Source organism: Uloborus diversus, chromosome 1 (assembly GCF_026930045.1).
Source record: "Uloborus diversus isolate 005 chromosome 1, Udiv.v.3.1, whole genome shotgun sequence".
Taxonomy (NCBI): domain Eukaryota; kingdom Metazoa; phylum Arthropoda; class Arachnida; order Araneae; family Uloboridae; genus Uloborus; species Uloborus diversus.
The window spans coordinates 259,961,595-259,985,703 of NC_072731.1; the positions used below are offsets into that span (position 1 = coordinate 259,961,595).

The 24,109-nt window shown below is 32.0% G+C and overlaps 1 protein-coding gene across 1 annotated transcript in view; it reads left to right on the plus strand.

The window, feature by feature from the left end:
* LOC129227128 (uncharacterized) overlaps positions 1-19,252 on the plus strand; it is a 116,017-nt gene extending 96,765 nt beyond the window's left edge. The window contains exons 7-13 of the mRNA XM_054861716.1: positions 682-813; positions 2,119-2,295; positions 3,918-4,097; positions 7,212-7,391; positions 12,073-12,156; positions 12,245-12,326; positions 17,839-19,252. Of these exons, the coding sequence (XP_054717691.1) occupies positions 682-813; positions 2,119-2,295; positions 3,918-4,097; positions 7,212-7,391; positions 12,073-12,156; positions 12,245-12,326; positions 17,839-18,142 (1,139 nt within the window). The 3' untranslated portion in view covers positions 18,143-19,252. The remainder of the gene's footprint in view (positions 1-681; positions 814-2,118; positions 2,296-3,917; positions 4,098-7,211; positions 7,392-12,072; positions 12,157-12,244; positions 12,327-17,838) is intronic.
* Positions 19,253-24,109: the final 4,857 nt, after the last annotated feature.

Below are 24,109 nucleotides of genomic sequence, written 5' to 3' on the forward strand. Positions count from 1 at the left end.
GGTTGTGTGGGCACTTGCAACAGCTTACCTGAAGAGGCGGTAATGAGAAATGGGGTGGATAACTTTAGGAGGGCCATTGAGTTTCGTTGGGAGCTTATTAACTGACTAAGACCAGAATAGCTGGGCCCAAAGCCTGTTGCTGATCATCACATTCGCATTTGTAAACTTCAACTATCAAAAATAACATGTAACTATTCATTTTTAGCTATTAGTGCTGCATAGCAAGTTACAAAGGTCTGTAGGTGTAGTCTTTAAGGCTGGCCTCCTTAGCCAGCACATCTGCAGTCTCATTACCATATGAGTATTTATGAATTGAATAAGACCAGCAATAAATAAAAAGCCTATTTTGATGTTCCTTACTTATGTATTTGTGTTTTTTGTAGCCAAAAGGAAACAGTTTTTTTCTTTTCATTTATTTATTGAATTTGTTTAAATCTGAAGTTTATTTAAATTTGAGAAGTTGGTGATCAGATTTGGCCTTAGAGTTGCATTCTGTAATGTTCATTGATAAATTTCAAACTAATAAATTTACTAAAGTTTTTTTTTTTTTGGTTTAAACAAAATGATTTTCTTCCATTAGCATTTGTAGTTAAACCTATTTAGTTGAACTAGAATACATATTTTTTACATTTTTCTCCCACTTTCTTTGTGCACTTTCAAGCTTATTCATTTACTTTTCAGGAAAGGATGTCACTATATCATTTTGGAGCGTTCCCCCGACCAATAAAAACTGCTCGAGGTTCGATGGTACCAATGGATGGTTGTGGTCTGATACAGACTGCAATAGAGAACTTAACTTTATTTGTGAACATAGTAAGTGAAAATTTTGAAATATTTTAAAGGTTTAACTAGCTGCTCAAGAGAAATACAATATACCCACACAACACACTCGTCCATAAAACGACTATTTCTCGTCGAAACTCATCTAAAACTCATCTATACTCATCTACATCTAAAGGTCATATCTATTCTACGACTAATAAACGTTATTTCTAGATGTTATATTAAACGTCTATAATTGAACGTCTATTAGTTATCCTTTACAGACGTAAATTAGATCATCCACAAGGGTCATCTACTAAACGTCGAATAGAAGTGTCCAGTAAAATCAACACAAGCAGTGATGGGTGAGAGCGGATTGCGGTGGTGCTAATTGCTGCGAAAAGTGAATTAAAAATAGTTCATTAATTCATAGAACAACGATCAAAGGGCTAGAACTTTATTTAAAAAAAAAAAAGACAATGAAATTGATAATTTATTGACATGTTTGGCAACACTTGTTGCTATGTTATTAGTGTTGAAGCACGTGCTTCAAGGTACGTTGAGCAGCACCGCTTTTTACTTCTGATATTTTAGCATCTGTTTTATAGCACCTTGATTTCGGTAAACTTATTCATGTTGTTGATGATTTGTGTTTCAAAATGATATATGGAAATAAGACTGTTGGATAAATAGGTAAACTTGCACACATGAAAAATTGAAAATAAGGTTTTAAGTTTAATAGTGTAATTGCAATAAGTACTAAAAAATTGAACTGGCAGATTCGACAAAAATGTATGAATGTTAAAAGGTTAAGGAAAATGTAATGTGTCGTATAAACATTACAATTAAGAGTCCAGAATTAAAAAAAGGGATGCTGCGTTAATAAGCGTACCTAGAAGAAGTTTTTTTGATTATCTATAACTGTTCTTGGTAACGTTGCCTAGTGCTATGGATATCGTATATTATTGATCTAATTCCACCATTTTTCATCCATTGTAGTCGTCTTTTCGACGTGTACAAGACAACTTTCGACTGTTCTGAGGGGACATTTCAACGAGTTAGGAACGGTTTTTAGATCAGTTAAAGACAAGTGTTTGGACCAGATTCGACGACTTTTCAACGTCTATTCCACCAGTTTGTGCTGTGTGGTTTAGAGAGTATTACTAAAATTTGCATTGACCAAATCAGACACATTCATAACAATGGCTGGGGGGGGGGATACTTTTCAAGTTGTATCGTTCAATACAATTAAATTTGTATTGAATGATAAATCAACAATTAGGATTGAATTTCTTAAGAAAATATTGATTCAACATTCTGTTTTTACTTACATTGTGTTTTATTGTCTTCATGTAGGACCGCTATCTTGTGGAAAACCTGAAAGACCCTTGAACTCGACTCTCCTCATGCAATCCAACACAGTTGGCTCTGTTATTGAATATCAATGTGATCCTGGTCATCTGCTCCTTGGACCAGCATCAAGGACTTGCTTACAATCCGGATTCTTCAGTGACTTTGCACCGAAATGTTCATGTGAGATGCAATTTCGAAAGCTTTAATATTGTAAAAGGATGTTTTTTTTTTGCGAAAATGAAGTTGTCAGTGGTTTTGCAAGATGAAATTTTCGTAAATTTTGCCTGAAGAGAGCCAAAAAATGTAAAATCCACCTTGAAATTTTTTTTATGAGACTTAAATTTTTGCGATTAAAACGGCTTGTAAAAGTCGCAAAAAGAAGTTTTTTTACAGTAATCAAATACAGTCGAACCTCATTATTGACCTTTGGGACTGTAAAAAATGCTGCCATAGCCAGAGGGAGATCTTAACCAAAATAGTTTAAAAATACCTAACTGAACAATACTTTGATAAGACTATAGAGACAATGCATTAATAAATAGTTTAATATTATTAATTACATTCAGGATTCAACTAATGTTAATTTGAGTTATTGACCGAAAAAGTTCAAATCATGGGGAAAAATACTTCATTTACATTTTTTATTTCTATCTAAAATACTTTCCAAAAAGAGTTTGCATTCTTTTTGAATAACAATTTTAACAATCGTACTTTCTACAAAGTGGATTTTTAAGTGAAAAAAAAAGGTTTCTCCTCTGTAGTAATCAGCAAGAAAGAAACCAATTGAAGAACTTTTCATTGAAAATAGACTGCAATCTGCAAAGACAGATATCAGGGGCAACCGCCCCTTCCGTGAGAGATTCTACACCAGTAATTTTTCCGCAATGTAGTCCTAAAGCGAAAGTGTGAGTTATCTTGGATGGCGTTAAGGAAAGAAATGGAGTTTTATTGCTGCAATAAAAATGTTTACGATCGGCAAAAATCTAATTATATTAAACTAATAATTAATAGCTCAAAATATTTTCTGTCTTGAACACATCACCAAACTTGCACCCATGCAATCGTCCCCTCCTTGAAAAATTTCTGGATCCGTCCTTGACAATCTGGTTAGCTTCTGAGAGCTAATCCTTTCCTTTTAAACACAGAACACATTCCAATTAATTTATATACTTTAATATTGAGTGTTTTTTGTCGATCTAATTAAGTGGCTCAATATTGCTCTCTTTCTCCCATGGGAGTATTTTACTGAAAATATTTCAACTGTAAAGAAAAAATTGATTAAGTAGCTAAACGCACTGTGGTAACTGGAGCTTCACAATGAAACACTCATAAAATCCAGAGCCGCTTAACATCAAGATTGTATACCATAAGTTTGGGACTTTAAAAAAGTGTAATGACATAGTGTCCTGCAATTCAGGTCTCGCGATTACAAGGTTTGACTGCAATCCAAAATTGTCCAGATTTACTATCAAAAAAAAAAAAAAAAAAAAAAATGGTTCTCGATTTAAAGGACTGCAAAAACTTGCTCTTAAGTGAATGCTTATTCTAAAGCAGAACTTGTGAAAAAAAATTTAAAACTACATCTTTTCCTTTTTTTATGCTTCAGACTGTTAGTATAATTTTTCTTTGCAAAAAATATTGTTCGAGGCTGCATTAGTTTCAGATATTGAAAATAAATGGCTTAGTCTTTTTAAACCCACACCCAATTTATTTGCGCTATTTACAAAAAAAAAAGTAGCTGCAATTGCTAGAATACTGAACAAATTAAAATGTTGCTACAAAAACTACTTTCTTCTTTGCAGACCTCGAGTGTGGGTTTCCTGCCAATATAGCTAACGGAGGATACAGTCTAATGAACGGCACACGCAATTTCCAGAGCATTGTTCAATACTTTTGCTTGGATTCTTTTGTACTTGTGGGACGTTCTGAACTGATGTGTGATGCTGATCGAAAATGGGACGGACCTCCCCCTCGTTGTGATCGTAAGTATTGTTCAGTGTGATCTGTGTGCCAAAATGCTTCCACTTTGAAATATTTGCTAGGTCGCCCATATGCAAAATTTTAAGGGGAAGTTCAAAACTTTTTCCCATGGTTTAGCAGAATATTTTCCCCATGGAAACCGATTTCAGTACAGATTAGAAACATTAAAATTTGACATTTTTAATAACTTATTCATTAATGGCTGGAAAAGAACTTTTTTATACATTTTTGCAAAGAAAAAAGCACTAAAAGTAAGGAAGTTTTTATTTCTAAGGAGGGGGCTAGAGCCCCCACTTGCCCCCCTATATGGGCGCCCTTGTGTATTTGAACTGGTATCTGGGACAGGAATTGGTCATGACTATTTACATACTCGTATGTTATGTTCAAGTATGTGTGAGACTGGATAATATCATCAATTTAAAAAATATGAAGTTATTTGTGATTCAGTTTTATGCAGTAGATTTAGCATAAACTACATGTTAAAAACAAATAGCATAACAGAACAATTTTTAATTTGTAAGCCAGGCATCAAATTGTAGATGTTTTTGTTTAGTTACATTATCAAGGCCATGATAGTGATGATGATGACTTATTCCTCCTGTCTAGCCGCAGGCTAGACCAGGTCCATGAGCCCAAGAGTCTTGAAAAAAAAATCGTACACCAGGAGAGGACTGGAGTAAATGTAGTCTCTGTCCAATCCCGCACAGTGCAAAAGATGATGCCTGCACTAACCTACATTTAGTACAGGTCTCAAACATTTTCTCACCTAAATCAGGGTGGCGACAGATCAGGGAAATCAGGGAGATCAGGGAAAAGTCAGGGAACTTTATTAATCAGGGAAAAGTCAGGGAAATATCAGGGAATTTTGAAAAAATAACAAAAAATCAGGGAAAATTGATTTTATGAGAAAATTTTTTTTTTGCTTTACAAAATTAAGTACTCTAATTCCCTACGCATTTTTCTCCAATTACCTGTTCAAAAAAAAAAGTAAAATTAATGAGATGCGATTATACACTGCTGCAGATTTGTGCATTTTTTTCCCTCAACGTCAAAGTAATGAATCTTATTTATTAACCACAGGATGAACTTCCTACGATTGCTTCTGTGTCTGTTAGGTTGTTTATTTTACCTAGTTTGAAATTTCCTTTTACGCTTTCAATGCTACGTAAAATAAACAACCATACAGGCAAAGTGGAAGCCTTCATTAACGCCTTAGCTCCTTTGCATTTATTCCATTGTCTCGAAGTAATTAGCGTACTGTAATCACGATTTCAAGAAAAAAATCTCTGGTTTTTGAATTAATACTATAAACGCTTAAAAGTTATTACTTCTTAGCGTTTTTAATTTAATTGCTAAAATTGAACTTTCAATAAAAAAACTTTGTTTTTTGCCGTTATACTATTTGTTGTCACCGAAGATCATAAAGGATTTCTTCAGACTTAAGTGATTCTTTAGTTTTATAACCAAGTTGTATTCTTCTTTTATATATTTTAAAATTAACTAATTGCTTTTTTTCTTCTTTTTTTCTTCTTGCATTTCAAAGTTGTTTGTTACAAAAGCAATCTAAGATTTTTTTTTCGTTACATACTGAAATCATTTGAAATAGAGTTAACTTGTGTACTTAAGTAAATATCTTTATTTTTTTTATTGTTAAAATGCTGTATTCATTCATTAAAATCTATGTTCTTGATTAGAGAAAAGCTCCCTATGAATGGATGTCAAATGGTTTCATCTGTTTTGCATAAATATGTCAATTAGTTATATAAGAATAACTACATTACTTCTATTCTTTCCTTATTACTTGTTATTCTTGCAACAAATATTACACTGTTTAAAAACTTAGTTCAAAATAATTTCAATTACTTTTTAGTTCTATCATAAATACACATAGTACGTTTTTAAGAGTAATTTTAATAGTTTCTTAAAATTCTTATGTTAAGTGGTTTCTGGAAGTAAAGTTTTTTTTTTTTTTTTTAATTTTCTATAATCTTTCCATGTAGAAAAATTTAATATATTGTTTTGTCGGTCCCCCCCCCCCCCCCAAAAAAAAAATTGACTTGATATGTTTTTTTAAATCATTTTATTAAAAAAGTAGCATCTTTTTAAAATATATCTTTAGTTCAACAACTTTGCACAACTTAAAACGTTTAAAATACTGCTTCTTGTACAAACATACAATGGATTTCAAGTAGAGCAAAGAAAGAAGACCCTTATCATTGGTAACGTAAATCAGGGAAATTTGGTGAACTACATCAGGGAAATCAGGGAAAAGTCAGGGAACTTTTTTTCACGGTTCCTGTCGCCACCCTGTAAATGAAAGGAAAGGCACTTTATCAAGGCCATGATAGTAAAGGCCATGACTGCAGACTCCACTGCGAGAAGCTGGACACTTTCCCCTTGTGCTGTCTTTATTCATTGGCCTACCTAAGCCCCCATACCACTAAAGAAAAATTTAAGGCATAAATGCATTATATGAAAGGTTCCAGAATATTTGTGTGCTTGGAGGGAAGATTACATGGTCTCTGCTTTCCTCCTTGGATATTTTCAAGTGGACCATGTTAATTTAGGAAAGAGTATTATTTCTGACCATTCGCAAAAATCTATTCAAAGTCAATATGTCACAATGACCCCTTGTCATTTTGGGAAAATAAGCACATTGAGGCAGTTAGAAGCAAAGGGATCCAAGTTGACATTTTCAAGTTTCGAGTAAAATGCGTATAAATATTACGTTCTAGGTAGGCTTTTATTGAATTTTTTTTTTCTAAATCATGCTGTACAGCAGAACGAACCAGGGTTACTAGTACCATCTCTTGCCCCAAGACAGAGGAGAGGTTCACCTACCATGTGTATGAGTTATCTCCAAATTTTTAATTTTGCCAATTGCATCCATTTGCTTTTCACTACCTCATATGGCAAAGGTAAAATATTCCTGAACAAATTTAAGTCAATTAGTTATTCATAAAAGTAAAATTAATTTTCAATTGATTTTTTTATTAAGAAAATGAAACTAAAACAGATTTTTTTTGTGCGTGTGAAATATTTATTATTGCTGTAAATTCAAATATTTACTGTTAATTCGTCATATGTTCAACAGTTACTTTCCCGTTACTTTTCAGCTCTGTTGTGTCACAACCCACCATCAATAGCTCATGGCAATGTGACTGTCACGGTTAATTCAACTGTTCTTGGAACAACAGCAGAATATTTATGTGAAGATGCTTATAAACTTATAGGAGAAAGCATTATTACGTGTGATTCGACTGGATTTTGGACTTCAAAGCCACCAACATGTGAATGTAAGAATATGAAATACTATTTAATATTATACAAATCTGTTATTAAAGCTCAAAAGACTCGAATCTATTGCAAATACATGTTTCGAGGTGACAAGGACCCCCTTTTTCAATTGCTGTGAAGCAGTAGTCACCAAAAAAAAGCACTCAGTTGCTTCGAGTCAGACCAGACTCGGATCTATACATTTTGGGCCCCCCCCCCTGCAACAAAATCTGTAGGGGCTGCCCTCCAGAGGCCAGCAGTGAATAGTTACAACATTAATATGTCTTAGTACTATTTTTTTTTTTTTTTTCAATTTTATGTTCCATTCCTTGGCTTGTGGGGCCCTTTAAAGACTTGGGCCCCCTGCACTGCCTGAGTCAAGATGCTCAAAACATTTTCTGTTTCAAAAGAAATGGTTTTTCATAACCCCAAAACAAATGAGTGCACATCAGGATTGAAAGTTGCAAAAATTATTAAGACAGAAGTTTCAAATAAAAAAGGCAAGGGGGGAGGGGCACAACTACTCTTTTGAAATTATTAAAAAGAATGAATAAGAAAATTTATACATAAAAAAATCAATGACAATCACTTTTTAACAAAAAAGTTAAGAAGTTAAACTTTTTAACTGATAAGTGTGTAGAAATAGAAAATATAAGTAAACAAATTGACAGAGCCGGATCTAGTAGTTCTGCCACCCTAGGCGATATTGACAAGTGGTGCCCCCACCCCATTGGATTATAATAATACAGTGAAACCCCTCTATTACGGACACTAACGGGACAAACTTTTTTGTCCGTAAGAGAGGGGTGTCCGCTTTACAGAGGTTTTTTTAATTTAATTAACTTTAGTTATTTGTTTATATTTTTTGAAATCTTAAATGAAATATGTGTGAATTCTACTCTTTCATATGCATAGATTTTTTTTAATTTACTAGTTTTTACCAACATATACATAATAAACAATTATTTTATCAGGTTAAATTCAAATATTACAGTTTTGCACACTCAAAGAGATTTAAATAACAGGTTCGCATAAAAATTACATACCTAATTTGTACTTTTAAAAAATTGTTCGATTGATGTCTGTTGATATGTTTTGATCGATGAAAGTCTTTCATTTTCGAAATGTATCTTAAGTTCTTGTACCAAGTCTAGTCCTTTAGGATCGTTGTGTTTAATTGAAAATTCCCTGAGTCCATCTAATACGCTTAAAGCTTCGTTAACATTTTTAATTGTTTTTAACGTCTTCTTTTACGGACAGTTCATCTTCATCGTCATCCTCAACTGTATGATCTTCGTTAATTTCGCGCACTATGCTTGCAATTTCTGTTTCGCTTTCTTCAGTGAAAACTTGGTCGTCGATGGGAGCATAATCTTCAGCGGTCACATTTGTGAACCCTGCTTGTTGCATTAACGACTGCAAATCGGATCCATCATTGTCACAATCAACTTCGTTGTCAATTTCCTCTGTGGCAGATCCTTTTTTGAATCCAACGCGATTAAAGCAACTTACTATTGTTTCTTTTTTAACTTCCTTCCATGCGTGCTTAACCCAGCTGATTGCATCTAACACATCAATTGTTTTGGACAATTCGCTACTTGTTTTAGTTTCTTCCATTTTATTGATTAAATGCTTCATAACTAGTTGTCTGTATTGAATTTTAAATGCTTGAATTATCCCAGCATCCATAGGTTGGCATTTCGATGTTGTGTTTGCTGGCAAGAAGACTATTTCTATATTTTTCAAGTGAAAGTCTTTGGGATGGGAGGGCGCGTTGTCCATAAAAATAACAATATGCCTTTTTTCTCTCCCCAACTTCTTATCAAAAGTTACAAGCCAATCAGATATGACACTGGTTGTCATCCACGCTCTTCTATTTGAATACCAGTCTACAGGTAATTTTTTTATATCCAGTCCTTTAAAACACCGAGGTCTGGCTGCTTTTCCGATGACAACTGGTTTTAATTTTGTACCATCCATGCGGCACCCAACAAAACTGTTAAGCGTTCTTTGGAGATTTTGCCACCAGAGCAGTTTTCTTTCCGTAAAGTTAAGGTTTTATCTGGCAGAGCTCTATAAAACAAACCGGTCTCATCAATGTTATAAATGTCACATGGCTCGTAATTTTCAATCAAACTAGGCACTTTCTCAAACCATTTCTCGCAAACGTCAGCATCCACATCCATGGATTCACCACATATTTTTTTTAAAACGATATCATGTCTCGTTCGAAAACGATCTAACCATCCATTGGAAGCTTTGAAATTTTCTATACCCATTTCAGTAGCTGCTTCTTTCGCCTTTTCTTGTAAAATAGGGCCAGAAATCGGAATATTTTTGCTTCTTGCGGACACAAACCATTTAAACACAATTTCATCCACTGCAAGGGCATTACTTTTAGGAAAATCTTTTTTCTTCTCTTGGTTTCCATTTATGAACCATTCTTTCTTAAACTTCTCTTTTCCTTTTAATATACAGCAAATTTGTGTGCGTCCCACACCAAACTTTTCAGCAATGTTCCGTATTCCAATTTTATTTTTTTCTGCGAAATCTATAACTTCAATTTTTTCTTTAAGAGAAAGAGTACGACGCTGACGATGAGTATTCAGAGATATTTCAATGAGAACGATGAAACAACTGAATGCTTTTACCCTTAAGTTTACTTTATGATATTGCATTGGCTTTACTTTTACTCTCTATAAAATATTTTTGTTAGATGGCGCGTCAACTCGGCTCCACTTAGACACAACACGCCTGCTTGTTAGTCATCTGAAAAGGAACAAGGCAACTGGGGAGGGTGGGGGTATACAGACAGAAACTTGCAGAATAATCATTTTCTCTTTTCATTTCTTTTATTTTTGACGATTTGATGATGTTTTTTGGAATGAAAAATGCATTTCGGTGTCAAGCTGAAAATTTTTTGCTACGCAGTAGATGCAAAGTAAAATTGCAAAGAAATATTTTTTTTATCTCCGTATAAGCTGGTCGACTTTGCATTAAATGAAGCCTTTCAATGGAGTAGCTATTTAATTCTCAAGTTTTAAATACTGTCCGCAAAAAAGGATATATCAATGTAAATGACTTCGAAAAGGGTGTCCGTGTCCGTATTTGAGGGTGTCCGTACGAGAGAGGTTCCTTATACATTAGGTTTAATGTCTCTCTGCCGGGGAATTAAAAACTGTCCGCATAAGAGGGGTGTCCGCATTAAAGGGGTGTCCGTTAGGAGGGGTTTCACTGTAATATAAAATAATAATATGTTAACAAAATAAAAATAATAGTTAAGTGCTTAAAACTAAAGCAAGTTTCTCATTAAATAACTGGGTTTTGCCTATCCAAGCACTGGTACACACTTTAAATTGTCTTTTTTAACATTAAAGTAGTCCATCTTATGGCACTGAAACAGATATTAATATTTTCAAAAGACTTTTAAATCAAGCAATTTGCCACCTCTAAATTTAAATTGAATGTCTAGTTAATTCTGAACTATGTTTTGTCTATCCAAGCACTGATACACACTCTATTTTTTTAAGTATTGAAACAGTGAATCTTATGGCACTGTAAAACAGATATTCATACTATTTTTAAAAAAATATTTCAACTTCGAAATTTGCTGTCCCTAAAATCTGTTGCCTAGGTCGCCTACCCGAGGAGCCGGGCCTGCAAATGGAAGAATAATTATGAATGCAGGGGTGCCTCAAACTTAAATTTTTGGGAGAGAGAAAATTCTCAATTTGCTAAATGATAGGCAAATTTTACTAAACGATAAAATATGATCATGCGCACATACTTACAGATAATCAGAAAATATATTATAGGTAATGTGAAAAAAAAAACACTATTTTGCACCATTTTTTTTCCAATGGAATCCTCGGATAAAACTTGCCAAATAAGGATTTTTTTTGGGAGGTTGCAATGAACTCCCATCAGGACGTCCCTGGATGAAAATTTAAGAAATAAAAATATAACTAATTATCTATTTCGTTTAGGAATGAAATAATTTGAATTCTATTAATTTAAGAATAATTTATATTTCATCGATTGGTAATAATAACCAATGTGTAGAAGTTCTTTTTAACATAATCATATAAAATACAAACCAGGTAAATAAAAAAGCTAATTCATCTGAACTTGTCCCTCACTTTAAATTATTCCTTTTTGAATTGTTCTGTCTCACCCTGTTGCATATTTTTTAAAAAGATAGAAAACTTTCACCCCTGGTATACAACTGTTTCAGAGTTTTGTGCTTAATAACATTGCTTTTGCAATTGCCATTGCTTTGGCATTGCCCCCGTAACAATGAAAGATGTTCCGCGGCTGAAGTTTAGCACTGAAAACAGGACAAGAGGTCATTGTTTTAAGCTATTTAAATCTCAGGCTAACACGGATATTAGGAAAAAATATTATTTTAGCAGGGTAGTGGAACCTTGGAACAGCTTACCGGAAGAGGTGGTAATGAGCAAGGGAGTAGACAGTTTTAAGAGGGCCATTGATCTTCACTGGGGATTGTAAATTGACTAGGACCAGTCTAGCTGGGCCCAGAGCCTCTTGCTGGTCGTCACTTTTGTATTTTTATTTTATCATTAATTTTTTCTGCCCTAACTAAATTCTAAATTTCTTACAGCTTAATATTTCTGAGTTTGCCTAAAAATGAATGAGTTTGTGTTGCTGTGAGTATAAATCTAATTTAATTTATAATTGCAGTGGACAAAGAGAAATTGTACAATGCTAGGATAGAAAGCAAGCATAAAAGGAACAGGGCATCCATTGCTGCAAGATTAAACATGGGTAACTGTTTTCCGATTTTGTACGAAATTGCACGTATTTATTGTTTTATTACTAAATGCAGCATTACTATTCTTTTTAAAATCTGCAGGTGGCATCATTGCTCTCGGAATATTCGGAGGATTTGTATTTTTGGCCGTTATCATATCCATTGTTGTCATCATCGTCAGGAGGTAAGTATTACCGAAATAATTTTGTGGCTCTTAAATGTACTTGTAGTGGCTCAAATTTAAATATTCATGCTAAAATATTATGAGGTAATATTTCGTGAATTGTAAAACTCTTCACTTCAAAAACGCAGGCATGAAATTCTTCCGCAGATACAGTTTTCTCAATTTTTGATGATTCCCCCTTCCCCAGGCAATTTTTTTTTCTTATTTTTTTTTTCTTTTTTAAGTGTGTAAAACTGCTAATCATGTACAGGTGTCCCTCATATAACACAGTACTTGTACAACATGGTTTTGATTACAGTACCAAATTTGCGATTATTATAACATGGTTTCGATATTTCACAGCACAAAACTTTAATTCATAAGCACACAGTTTTGATGTAACACGAATTTTAAAAGAAAGAATTCAATTTTTGTTCAATACTTTGTTTTTATGAAACTTTTACGAAAAACTGTCTGTCTTGAGCTCAAAAAAAAAAAAAAAAAAAGTTTGGTTTCCCCGTATAACACTAAATTTTAACTTTTAAATACATACTTGATTTTTCTCATCAGTGTTCTAAAAGCAAAAAGGTGAATATTATTTTGTTTCCGATGCATTGTAAGCAAATAACATTAGGATTAAACGTAAGCTAAATTTGGCAAACAATAAATGAAAAATGTAGTGGAAACAAAATATAAAATAAAATGAATAGAATGATTCTATTTATGTTATTTTAAATTTTGTTTTGCTGTTGTTGCTCAGACGAACTTTATCGCTACAGAAAAGCTCAGATATTTTTTCTTATAGAATTCATTTTGTTCTTAGTAAAGTGGATTCAGTTTCTTCTTGTTGTGCATAACAGTTTTAATTTTAGGTATAAAAAATGATCAAGTTTTATCGTTCATAACAACTTTTATTTTTAAATCAGTGGGTCTTTGTATGTTCTGGTCTCCAGTTTTCGTTTATATGTTCTATTCAGCCGAAATTTCAGGTGTTATAAAATTTGCAAAATTTATTCGCAAATTTGGTGTTAAACAACATTTTTGTACATTTGCGTTTTTCTTACCACCTGAATGAGCGAATTTTGGATCTACGACATTTTGGACAGGTGACATTTTGGATCGGCGACATTTTGGAGAGGCGACATTTTAGCCCGGCGACATTTTGGGCAGACGACATTTCGGTGGCGACATTTTGACCCCAAACACTCCTAGGCCACCCCTTAGTTAAGCTGATGTTGAAGGAGGATTTTCACCAAATAAATATGACAGAAATAATTGAAAAGTGGTTTTGTGGAGCTAAAATTTTGGTAACAATCTTCATGTGAGTGCGTGATTTTAAATTTCTGCCCCTCAAATCCTCCCCCTGTAGGCACTTTGTCTATTGGTTATCTTTTCAGAGAATTTCAAGCAGGAGCATTTAAATCTGAGCCACTATTTACATTCAACAGAATGTGTATCAAAAGGTATTATTCATTTAAATTTTACATATTAATTTAAATGCATTTTTCAATGAATTCTTTTAATTCTCTGAATTGTTTATCATATTTATATTGAATTAGTATAATGTACAGCCGTAATGGTGGATTCAAGTAAAGTTTTCTGAAAACGATGAAATTTTTGGAAAACTGTAAGAAGCTCAACTCCCCCCCCCCCCTATAAAAACTCTTCAAAAATGCTTACAAAAATCATTGAAGAAAAAAGAGCACGCCATTCCACAGAAAGGGTAATTTTGTTCCGCACGTGACGCCTCATATACTTCATAAAAAATAATAATTTAAAAGGATGATAAACAAAATTTTGTTGCTTTAGGAAATCACAAACGCATGTGCGACTTCTTAAGCAAAAACTTTCTTCAAAAATCATTTCTTTTTTATGAAATATAGAAACCGTCACATGTGGGTCAAAATGACCATTTTCAATGGAATGGGCATAAACATATTTTTTTTCAGCAGTTTAAATAATTATTTCTAAACTAATGAGATATGTTTCCTTTACATTGGAACCATAGCTTTCCAAATCTACAATTTGTTTCGTCATTGCTGTATTAATAGAGCAAAAATATCAGTTTATTCATAAGCAAGTGACCAGAGGTTGATTTTGGATGTCCCACACGTGATACATGTAAATAAATTTTATTTTAAATAACAAAATTGTTTAATGAAAATATAATTGTGTCAGTAGTATCTTTGTATCAAATGTAAAGATTAAAAAAATTGCTTACCCCTGTTACATTAAAATATTAAGAGATATAAAGAAATTTTAACGAAATTTATTGGTATTTTTGTCCCGTACGTAGCGATGGAATGGCCCATTAAAGTTTTTTTTTTTTAAATAATTTTTCAGTTTTAGAATGTGTTGTCAGCGCAAAATTTTCAGAAACGGCAAAATTTTTTGGAAATTTCGGTTCACTAACACCCCTGATAATGTATCAATAAAATGATGAATCAAAAATTTTACCATTGAAAGATGGAATATTTTCAGGAGGTACTACATCCAATATAAAAAAGCACCAATGCCAATTACTTCTTGTCATTGTTTTATCTATTTTCGAATGTGCAGAGTGTTCTGTTTTAACCTGCAAGACCTCTATTTCTGCAACCGTTAGTCAGATATGCATTGTGCAATAATTGCAAAAATGTTCAAAATCAGATGCAGAGTTAAGGTATTGAAAGTTTGAAGCAAAAATAACAATCGGTCAAAAAATACAAAATTTAACTTTTTATACGGGCCCTAAGTCCCCTAACTTATATTTAGGGAAATAATTTCCACTGAAAGATATTATTAATACAGAAAGCTTGACAATTGTGCGACCAAAACTCAAGGAGATATTTGAGTTCAAAGTTCTTAGGGACCATATAGAAGTTGAGATTGCAACTTCTCGCACTTTCAGCAATGACAGGTTGTCGAAGTAAAAAACAAAGTATTAATATTTTTCATTTCTATTCAAAAACAAATGCAAATGTTTTGCCATGATATGCAAAAACAAACAAAACCTCTATCAATTTGAAAAAACATACTCTATGCACACGTATAATTTTAAACCATTGTTAACTGCTATATTTTCCCCTAAAAGGTCATGGCGAGTGCAATGTGGTGTAAATCACAAAACGCTGCATTTCATATATCTTGGTGGATATTTCTCGTACTGATGCCAAACTTTTTGTGTTGGAATTATTTTTCACTGGAGATTATTTCCCTGAATATAAGTTAGGGGACCTGGGGCCTGTATAAAAAGTTAAATTTTGTATTTTTTGACTCATTTTAATTTTCACTTCAAATTTTCAATATCTTAACTCTGCATCTGATTTTGAACATTTTTGCAATTGGAAGTATGCATCTAGGATTAACGGTTGCGAAAATAGAGGTCTTGCAGGTTAAAACGGAGCACCCTGTATATGAACTTGTGTATCTGCAATGCAATTAGCAAGTGAAACTGAAAGTGACAATTGAACTGATTTTTTGAGTTAAACATAAAACTATACCACCGAATACATTTTGTTGTACTCTTGGACTTAACTAGTCACATTCTGAATTAAAATTTAAAAAAATAAATTAAATAAAAAGGATTAAATGAATTTTTGAAAGGGGAAACGCAGCTACATATTTTCCTTTTCCTTTTCAAGCAAATCTTCCGTCGAAAAGGCGCATTTACAGTTTAATAAGGAGATGTCGAAGCAACATCAGGCAGCAATTTGTTCGGGTACCAAGTGAAGGTAATTCAGCTTTATAAAGAATTAGGGTGTTGGAGTTGACGTTTTATGATTTCTAAAATAGTTGTGGTCAAAAACGAGAAGGCTGCATAAATGCTTGAGGCAATTTATTTTTAAATTAAACATTAGACTACATTTCAAAAAATCCACCCAGTCTAAAGAAAGATGAGCGAGAATGAATTTTATACTTAGATGTTGATAAGTGCTAAATAAATACTGCAAGTTTTGAAAATGCCGCTTTTAAACATATCAATAAGTATAAAATTAATCATTTTTTCAGGCACTTTTAAGTTATTTCAATGAATCTTTTTCCCGAATTTCCAGTTTAGTGTTCAGTATTTTCACTACATTGAATTATGGTGATTGTGTGCAAAATGCTTAAAAATGAAATTTTCAATTATTTTGAAGCCTAGCTTAGAATTATTCCTTCAGAAAATCTTTACAAATAATAAAGCTGCAAGTCTCTCTGTCTGGATCTCTGTGAGGCGCATAGCGCCTAGACCATTCGGCCGATTTTCATGAAATTTGGCACAGAATTAGTTTGTAGCATGGGGGTATGCACCTCGAAGCGATTTTTCGAAAATTCGATTTTGTTCTTTTTCTATTCCAATTTTAAGAACAAAACTATCATAAGATGGACGAGTAAATTGCGTAATTATCATAATGTGGAACCATAACATGGGCAAGCCAATTGCCGAGAAATTCCTCATACATTATTTGTAAATATACAGGCGAACCAAAACACCTTTTAATTTTCTACTATGGGCGAAGCCGTGCGGGTGCCACTAGTAATAAATCATTAGATTTGATTAAATTGAGAGGGGAAAAAAAGAAACTTGTTTCATTTTTGAAAATCCCTGTGCTCTCAATGCAGATGAGATTATTGAAATGTTAAAAGGGCATTTTCAGAAAATGCTAAATGACTTTTTTTTTACACTAAGACATATTTAACTAACTTCTCATTACTAAATTATTTTCTAAGAATTATTTTGATTGTTTAAAGGGGTATTCTAGTCTAGAGGCTTGATTTTAAGGTGATTTTACGGGCGTGATAGGAAAAAAAAAACAGTAGCTATTTTTATTATACATTTTAAACAGTTTTTTTTATTGATACTTTTAAAGTATAAATATGCATAATAGTTGAAAAAAAAAATCAGAATTGAAGTTGGTGGAGGCTGGCAAAGTAGGGACTCTAAAAAAAGGGGGTCTCTTGGTTGACATGATTCCAATCCTCCAAGTGGTCTGAAACATATAGTTAAGGTTACTTCTTATTAAACATGGATGTAGAATTGTCTAGACATAGCCGATTTGAAAATAAATTTTTTTTTCACAAAAGGGCGTTGTTTTGAAAAAAAAAAGTTCAATTTTTTGCTCCTTTTTTGAACTTTGATATTTTAAAAAACATAATAAAAATTAAAAAATACAAAAACCCTTACGTTGAGACAATTTTAATAGTACTAAGAAAGTCTGTATCAAATTTCAAGTAAATCGATGCATTAGAACTTGAGATATCTTGTCAACCCTACCGAAAAAACTAGTTTCGAGTAAAACACGTTTAAAGTTTGCAGTCTCATTTCAGCAAAAGAGTTTATTTTAACAAAATTAATTGTAACTCCAAAAATAATTTGAGCTTCCATACTCCTCTTAGAATCTTATTCTTGAAGGTCTAAACTTGGAGAATATGAAAGAAAAAAAAAGGATTTTTTTGAATTTCTAGACTAGAATACCCCCTTTATTTTATTTTTTTTTTTGTGAAAAGCTTTTTTTTAATGATTTTTTTAAACAAAGCTATGGCATCAAATTCTTTTCATATTTTCTTCCAGGAACTCTAATAACCAAGATTCATTGGATTCCATCAGCACTTACGACAGCGCTGGAAGTCGAGAAAAATTATACCAGCAGCAATGTTGGACGGGACATTCCGGAAACCTGCATCCCCTACCCTCACAACTAAAAGAGACTGACCAAAGAAAAGCACTCTCGGATGGAATGCGCATTCCCTCCGGCAGTGCTCAAGAACACCATCGACATCACGTCAACGTACATAGGGACAGCGATATTAGTCTCGAAACTAGCACTTCAACATCAAGGTGGTGTCCAAAACATGAAAAAAGAGGCAGATACTGAAGAGAAAAAAGTTCAGATACTTTAGGCATTCCAGTATATAGTTCAAATATTGAAGAGTGCTCTGGGAGTACGTTAAATACATGTGTATAAAACTTTCATGCCAAAAAACATGTGTTTGCTTCTTCGTTAAATGGACTTATTGGTAGATGGCTTTAGGATAAGTTGAGCCGTCCCAATCTAAAACTTTTGGGAGGGGAAATTCTCAGTTTATGAATGATAAAAAATATAAGCATGCACTCATACCTTCACCTATTGAGAAGAGATGTTAGGCAGCATGATATTAAAAGAAAAAAAATGAAATATTGCAATACATGCCGTCAACAAATCTGCCAAATTGACAGACAACATTTGCTGAATAAGGAGGTCACCGGTGACCTCCCATCAGGGCGTCTCTGAAGATAAGGATATATTTATCCCATAAAAAATGTTTTCAATAAAACATCTACAGTTCAGAAGGATTCTCGAGTGCTTCTGAAGGTTCCAAAGCTCATCTGTTCTGGGAATCTGCGTTGATAAAGTAATTCATGTTGCAAATGCAATAATGTTGAAAATATTCAGGGCAGGTAACTCCTGCTCATGAGAAATGGAAGAAAATATTTTGTGAAATAGAACTATTGTTAATAATTCATACAAACACGTGCATCAGAAAACAACTACACAGAAAGTTTTAATAACCAAACAATACATCTGCTTTTCTGTTACCTAAAAATTTTAATCCTTTCCAGTTTCACCTCTGCTTAAATAATTGAATTTTAGTATCTGACAGTTTGACCAGGTAGTATTACTATTCATTTTTTATAATAGCTACACTTGAACCAACCGTTAAAATTAAGTTTAAAAGAAATTTAGTTCTAAAGCCAGTGGAAAATGATATCGTAATCTGAAAGCTTAAAACCTATATTCAGCAAGATTATCCAAAAATTGCAGAGGATGCCCACATGATGAGAAAAATCTCATCTTGAAACTTTAACAATGGTACGATTCAAAAGAATCCAGTGACTTAGAAGCCGTGTAAACTTACCGATTACATCAGTTATTCTGCGTGATATTTCAAAAGTAGAATTTTTGCAATGTAACCCTTACACTGCATTGGGACAGCTGTAATTTTTTGTAAATGAATATGTAAATAAATATTGTCTAAAACTGTGTGAAGTGTTGATGTCTGTGTAAAATAAATGAATGCCGAATCAGTCAAGCACATAAGTCAGAATGCAGTTCGTACATTTATTTACAAGCTGAAAAATCTTCAGTGTACAAGAAATCTAATGAAAACATTATAAAAGATGGAGTTGTAACAGATCTAATTAATTTACATTAATACAGAGGCCTGACAGTGAAATATACGTTAGTGAAAATCAAAGATGATACATTGACTGAAACCGAATTTGCAAATAGGAGATATATTATCACAACAAGAAAACAATCAAAATTTGTATCTCGCCAAAAAGTATCAATTTAAATGAATGAGTATTTCATAGAATACCCTCCAGATAAATTTGAAAATAACATTGATGTTGCAAAAAGTATGCTTTACAAATCTAGAGAATACATTTATGAAGGCGTGCAAATTTATACGTGTGTTATTAAACTTATGTTTAAAAGAAGAAAAAAAAAATGTTAAAACGAAAATATTTTCAATTTATCAAAATTTTGGAATATAGAGAAACGGTGTGGATTTTGTTTTGAATGTTATTCGGAAAATACTGATAAATTATAAATTTCAGATTAAATATACCATCAAAGATTTAAATTAACTTTACATAAAAAGATACCAAAAAAAAAAAAGCAATGTGAAACGTGCCAGATAAATTTAAATGTGCAATTTTTAATATAGTAAAATCACTTTAATCCATAGTATTTGAACCGTAAAAGACCCAAACTAATAAAAATAAGAATTAACTAGAAAAAGTGGTAAAATTGAAATTTTACTCAACCCAAAAGACATTACTAAAATACTTATTTTAAGTAGATGGCATTCTAGAAAAAAAAAGGGGCAGATTTTGGGAAACTGATTTCTTAAAAAACAACAACAATTGATGTCATTCGACTAAATTTAGAAATGACTGACACTATATGCATATGAATTTTTAACACACATGTAAACTTAATATGGTTAATTATTGGATTTTTTACAGAATGCAAATTTTGCATATTTTCTAAAATATCTTGGATTTAACCAATACACCCAATGAGGCAAACATTAATTAATATTATTCAATGTAATTACAACTCATTTATGTTAAGAAAGTAACTAAGTTCTACAAATTTTACTGAACATGATTACATGAACAACATAAAAACTAATTCAGTATGAAACTTTATTTTCTAAAAGCACCATTATCAGAATAACTTAATTATTGTAGATAGCCTGATAAAACTTTTAATAACATTTTTTAACACAAAAATTGAAAATTTTTGCCTATATGTTTTGATTTTACTGTATTCTATACGAAATAAATTTTGCATTCATTCAGAAATTGGATTATTTTCATCATTTTGTTCTAAAAACTCAATTTAAAATTTTTATTCCACTTTGCCTTATGTCCACTTACTTTTTGCTAAAAAAAAATCCGCAAAAGGCTTAAGACTTTATGATTGTTTTAAGAACTCTTTTTGTTCTTACTCAAATTAAAAAAGAAAAAGAAATCTAGAGTAGAGTTAAAAACAAGGGCATATCCACCTCAAAATTGAAGGGGGCAGGCATTTGTGAATCAGGGGGTCAATTCCCTTCTCTTGATTTTGGAAACTATACATTCGGAAATGATGGGCCTTGGGGAGACTTTTCTAAATTTAAAACTTTCCATGGTTTAATAATAAACTTTTTTGTGAGGAGTTTTTAGAAAAGGGAACTGTTTTCGCTGCTATATTACATTGTGAGTTACCTTCATATTGGTACTGTGATGGTAACCCAACTATACACCAACAACTTTTCATTTTCAATGAGCTCCCAAAGAAAAGATATACTTTTAAAATCAGCCTCAAAGTTACCAGAGCAAAATTCAACGATAAGTTTACAAATTGAAACATCCACACACACACACAAACATCAAATAATCAATTTTTTTTAATTTAATTTTTTGGTTTTTTAAAAATATTTTCTATTTTGGAAAGGGTGGAGCAGCTGCCCTGCCTTCTCCCTCTGGATATGCCCTTAAGTTGCAGCTATAAATGACATAAATTTCTAGAACTTAAAATGCACACCATGCAATGATTTTAATTTTATATCATTGTTAATCATCCATTGTGGCTTTTTGAAAGACTGGGTATTCATCTATCAAATCTTAATAGCTATAAATATTGATCAGAAAATTTTCTGCAAAAGTTTACTTAATAGTTTAAACCACATATAATTTAACAACAAATATATACAAGGTGCTAGAAATTATTCAAACCATATTCTTATTTATATGATAGTTCAATTAAACTATGTACACATAAATTTTATTCAATGTAAGTTGAGCTTGTGTAAATGCAGAAAAACCTTTTAACATAAAAACATTATAAAATAATAATAATAGTAATATTGTTCAAACATCAAACTTTTTTCTTTCTTCTTTGCTAGACAAAAGCGAATGATTACAATCGTAGATACCTCATCTATTTTACTGTATTTTAGTAAATAAAATTCTAAAACAATTCAAGATTAAAAACTGCGCTGATTAAAATAGAAAATAAAAATAATTTCATCTACAGGTTTGTCAATCTCCCAAAGTTATTTCAAATGTTTTGTTTATATCAGAAACAAACTAATAGCATAACAAGAGACGCAAAATTTCTGGAAATTTTAAAGTGCCGGGGGGAAAAAAATTCCTGTTTTTTTTCTGGATTTTTTTTTGTAAAATATAACATATTTAACGGCTGTATTATCTTAGAAGACATTAAAAATGATGAACCTATAAAAGATATATGTTATCCGTGTTATTTTTTTTTAAACATAAATTTACATAGAATTTTTACCTAAAAAAGAGCCAAAACCTTTTTTTTTTTTTTGAGTAAAATGTGATTTTTGTAAATTGTGGGATTTTAAACTGAAAGTTTTATTCTTTAAATTTATTACATGCATTTATATATATATATATATATATATATATATATATATATATATATATATATATATATATATATATATATATATATATGTGTGTGTGTGTGTGTGTGTGTGTACATATACATATGCATTAAATGAAAATATATTAAAATTTTTATATAAACATTTTCCCTAACTGACAATAATAATGTACACTAATTCTGGTCTGTGTATACATTTACAGTGTCGATGAGAAAAGTAGCAAACAATAGCTTGCATTAACAAAGTTAATGTTTACATGCGGGACAGTGAACATTTAAAAAAATGTAAAAAAAAAAAAAAAACTCAAGCTAGAGTTAAAAAAAAAAAAAAAAATTTGTGCTAGAAAATTCAAAATTTTTCCAGAGTATAAATAAACCCTTTTGGGCTAAAAATTGTTTCCCAACTCAAAATTTCCATTTTCCCCCAGACCATTCTCATTTTTAAGCATAATAGAGCTGAAGATTTCAAGGACTACTTAGATTAAATTCAAGGCTCTTAAAAATAGCAATAGCTCATAAAATAACTAAAATTAAAGTCATTAAAATCCTGCTGAATCAAGGTGAATGTTGGAATGATATTAATGCAAAATTAAAATTACAAATCAATTACAATTAATTTTAATGACTACTTTTAAAAGTCAGATCTTTAGATTTGAACTTTAAAACGATCTCTATAGCTGGCAACATTCTGATGTTATGAACTGATTTAGTTTGATGTATAATTTTTATTTTAATTTTGTTAGGAACATCTATCCTTAAGAAATAGCAATTTTAAGGTGCATTAATAAAAATATGATTTTTTTTTTTAAATTCATTAATTCAAAGGTTAACACAAGACAAAATTCTTTTAATTAGGATCTGAGATATTTTAATGGATTCTACATTTAATTTCTTTCAAAAGTGGACATATATTTTACAATGTGTATGTGTTTTTAATATATGGATGCCTCAGTAGCCAAATCGATTAACTCCACTTTTAACAAAATCAAAAGAGTGCTTTATCAATGCTTAGCATGCGAATTGATATTAAAGTTTTGGCTCAGTACATTTCTGATCTTGTGATGGCAGAAAATGTAACACAAGGTCCCATTCACTCCCATGTATGACACCATCTTCTTCATAAATTTTCTCTACTTTTTGTTTTATGGAGTTGATCGATTTGGAAAGTCAGACATCCACATATTGCTTCAAGTGTGTGGTAAATAACTGAAACATGAGATGAAAGCTCATGTACGGCGTCAGGCCTAATAGAGCAAACGATTCTGCACTCACAGGAAAGATCAACTAGATGTAAACAAAGAAATGTGGCTACGTCAATCACCCTTATGGCTTTAGACAAGAACTAATTAGTGCCAAGCAGACAGCAAATAAGAGTAGGGAGACGGCACCAGTAACAAACATGCTTAAGACATCGCTCTCAGCAAGGGCGCCCATATTGCAAAATTTTAAGGGGGGGGCTCAATTATTTTCCCCATGGTTTAGCAGGATAATTTCCCCACAGCAACCAATTTCAGTCTAGATTAGAGTTATTAAAATTTGACATTTTTAATAACTTATTCATTAATGGCTGGAGAAGAAATGTTTTTACATTTTTGCAAAGAAAAAAGTACTAAAAGCAAGGAAGTTCTAATTTCCAAGGGGGGAGGGCTCGAGCCCCCACTTGCCCCTTTTGATGGGCGCCCATGGTGGCTTAGTTTATAAACAGGCATACCAACACTTAAAAATGTGTCAAGGCTAGGAAGTTTAAATATTCCAGAAAAGAAACGGAATTACTATATTTATATTTTAAATATTTCAAAATACAGTGAAATTTGGAAAAAGAAACATGAGGTACATTTTGTTTACCAACACAAAGATCTTGAAATATTGGTGCATTGTTCCAGATTTTTTTGTGAATTC